The sequence below is a fragment of the Monoraphidium neglectum genome (genome assembly GCF_000611645.1).
Source record: "Monoraphidium neglectum strain SAG 48.87 unplaced genomic scaffold scaffold03318, whole genome shotgun sequence".
Classification (NCBI taxonomy): domain Eukaryota; kingdom Viridiplantae; phylum Chlorophyta; class Chlorophyceae; order Sphaeropleales; family Selenastraceae; genus Monoraphidium; species Monoraphidium neglectum.
This window is the reverse complement of record NW_014010310.1, coordinates 2,190-5,061: the sequence shown is the minus strand read 5'-3', so window position 1 is coordinate 5,061 and position 2,872 is coordinate 2,190. Positions and strand designations below refer to the sequence as shown.

General features: G+C 61.2%; 1 protein-coding gene across 1 annotated transcript in view; it reads right to left on the bottom strand.

The window, feature by feature from the left end:
• MNEG_12582 (hypothetical protein) overlaps positions 1-1,727 on the bottom strand; it is a gene marked incomplete at both ends in the record, with an annotated part of 3,930 nt that extends 2,203 nt beyond the window's left edge. Inside the window, 4 exons of the mRNA XM_014038946.1 lie at positions 349-681; positions 918-1,072; positions 1,248-1,499; positions 1,691-1,727. Coding sequence (XP_013894400.1) covers positions 349-681; positions 918-1,072; positions 1,248-1,499; positions 1,691-1,727 — 777 coding nt within the window. The remainder of the gene's footprint in view (positions 1-348; positions 682-917; positions 1,073-1,247; positions 1,500-1,690) is intronic.
• Positions 1,728-2,872: the final 1,145 nt, after the last annotated feature.

Sequence of the window (2,872 nt, the reverse complement as noted above, 5' to 3'; positions counted from 1 at the left end):
CTTCCAAGTCCGTCCACCCAGATAAAGAGAGAGACTACGCTGACCCCTCGCGCGGCTGAAAGCCACGATGCAAGCGGCGCAACGTCGGGTTATTGCGAGGGGTATGTGTGGTGCACCACACACCCCACCGTCCTTCCGCCAACCCCTTAATATCAGGGCCAGCAGGCGTAGACGCCCGCCAAACAATTGAGCCTGCTCCCCATCGCGTCGACGGCATCGCTGGCAAAGACACATCCATGCCTTGGCAAGCGGCGTAACCAGCGGTGGGGGCTCAAAGGGTTTCGACCTCCAGCAAAGCAAGTGGCGCTACCCCTTTTGTGCTCCCGCGACACACAAGCGCCTACTCACCACAGCGCCGTGCCTTCGAATGTGCTGCTGCGCCTTCCACAGCTGCGCGATGGGCACGAAGTCGAATCTGCCCTTGGATATAAGGGGGCTGGTGTCGGTGCATTTTGTGGTGCAGAGGCTGTTCCGCGTCACGTCGCCCTGCAGGTCGGGCTGCTGGTACGGCATGCACTTCTCCAGCTTCAGATTCGGCCGCTTCTCAAGCTGCCCCAGGGTGGCCTTCAGCGAAGCACCCGTGTCGCATGAGGTCCGCTCGTCACCACAATAGTAGAGGTCCTGTGGGGACAGCTGCCCAATGTTCGCAACGTCCTGGCCCAGGGCGCTCGCAGCTGCAGCCTGACAGAGAAATTGTGGTCGCCAGAGTGCACGGGCAGGGGGGGGGGGAGGCGGGGGCTGTGTGAATGGAGGGCAACTGGGTATGCCACGTTACAGTCAATTACAGTCTTGCAGACAAGTGAGGCTTATTGAAGGGTGCGGTGCAGAGGCAACAATGACGAGCATGCGCTGCAACAGCCTGTGGCAGTGCAGCTTCATGTGCCACACATTGGATGGGCATTGATGCGCGCGCGAACCTCTGCGCCCGCCACGGCGACGAATGCTGTACAGGTCTGGCATTCGCCCTGGGACCGTGGGGGTGATATGATGCGGTAGGGGACGTCACGCGGCTCCAGGGAGCTGTAGGCGGCGGGTGACGTCGCAAACATCAGGGTTGCCAGCTTCTCAGAGTCTGCGGGGCACCGTAGGTCGGAGGCCAGGATCGCAGGGAGCGGGCGGTTGGCTGAGAATGCAGACCATGGAGCTGGTCCGCCCACAGGTGGCTGCCAGGCCGTCATGTGCGGCAATTATGCACGCAGTCTCAGATCGCGCCAAACATGCATTGCGCTCTAGTGCCAGCTCCACACTGCCAGCGATCACGCCGCCGGCCGGCTGCTTCAAACGCAAGAGGCGCAGCGCCACACCTGCGCCGACACTAGAGGAGCACAGGGAGTCCTTTGATGTGCCCACGCACGCCGCCTTTGGGGACGCCTTGAGGGCCCTCTGCCAGGTGACGGCCGCGCTCCACTGCCGGCCGGCGGAGGAGTAAGCGGCATCCAGGTTGCGCGCGGGGTTGTTGTCTGCCCCCAGCAATGACTCATCTGGCAGGAGGCCCTGGCCTGGAGGTCGCAGGCATCAAGCGTTTCCGTGGGTAGGTTGGGGTGAAGGCATGGGTTGAATGTCCTTCCGCTGAAGCATGGCGCGACACCACCTCAGGAGCAGAGCACAAGCAGCACGGTTGCATTTTGCAGACAACAAAGAGGGGTGCGCGAGGCACGTGAGGGGTCCACGCAGCGGCGCAGGCGCGGACCATCATCTGGGTGTGGTGCTGTGCCGCTGCTGCTCATCAACACCGCTGCGCACCAGCAAGCCAGCAGCGGGTGACGCGGAGCGTGCACCGCAGGCATGGGCGGCTCACCCAAGGCCCCTGCCAAGAGCGATGCCACCACTAGAAGCGTGCGCCAGGCAGCAGTGTGCTTGAAGTGGCCGTGAGCATGTCTCCGAGAGTGATCCGCGGTGGGCGGCCACCCTCGCGCCCTCGCAGTGATCCGCCCGGTCACGCTCCTGAGCCTCATTGACAGGATCTGCCGTAAAATATGCTTGAGACGACAAGGTCCCAGCCTCACGTCGACCGTGCACGATGCTTTGCGTCCCTGAGGGTTCGGTGACACTGCGTATCTAGGTATTGTATGATAACGATAGGAACACTGGATCGGTATCAGCTGAATATATGATATATGCTACAGACTCGCGTGAGAGGCTGACACTGCACTCTGCACACCCGAAGCAGCGCCAAGACGGGCCGGATTGCCCAAGCGGCCACACGCATTGCCTCGCAAAAATGAGTTGATTACTTTGCCACAAGCAACCCGCGCCTGACAGGGGGCTGTAGACGTGCATCCGCCGTCGCGGTGGCCCATGCGCATGGGCCAACACTACTGTCACAAGCAACATCTCCAGCAGCAGCAGGCCAGACTGCGCCTTTGACATCCGTGTCGTTAAGGACCGAGCTAGATCCTGAGCGGTTCGACAGGCCCGAGGGTGTGCCGCTGCCATTGTCGATGCCTGGCTAAAGTACTGCTGGTACGCTACTTGGATTGCCTGCGGCGTCGTGCAGCAATCTCGCTCTGCCCACCGCACTCACTGAGGGCATGGCATCTGCTGCGCGCACGCCCTACTCTTGCACTGCAATAATCGTTCGCTTGTGTCAAAGCTTGAGGGCATGGCATCTGCTTCGCGCACGCCCTACTCTTGCACTGCAATAACCATTCGCTTGTGTCACAGCTTGAGGGCGCTGCTTCAAAGAGTGCTGCGCTGAAACGTGAATTCAAGCTCGACCTTGCCTGAGGAACAATGAGCGAGGCTGCATGCAGGAACACAGTGCGAAGAAACAGCAGCCGCGACTGCAGCGGTTGATGACGTCGCGCGAGTCCTCGGCAACCCATTGCGCGGGTCGCCTTAGTTGGGACCTAATATCGCCTTCAGCAACTCA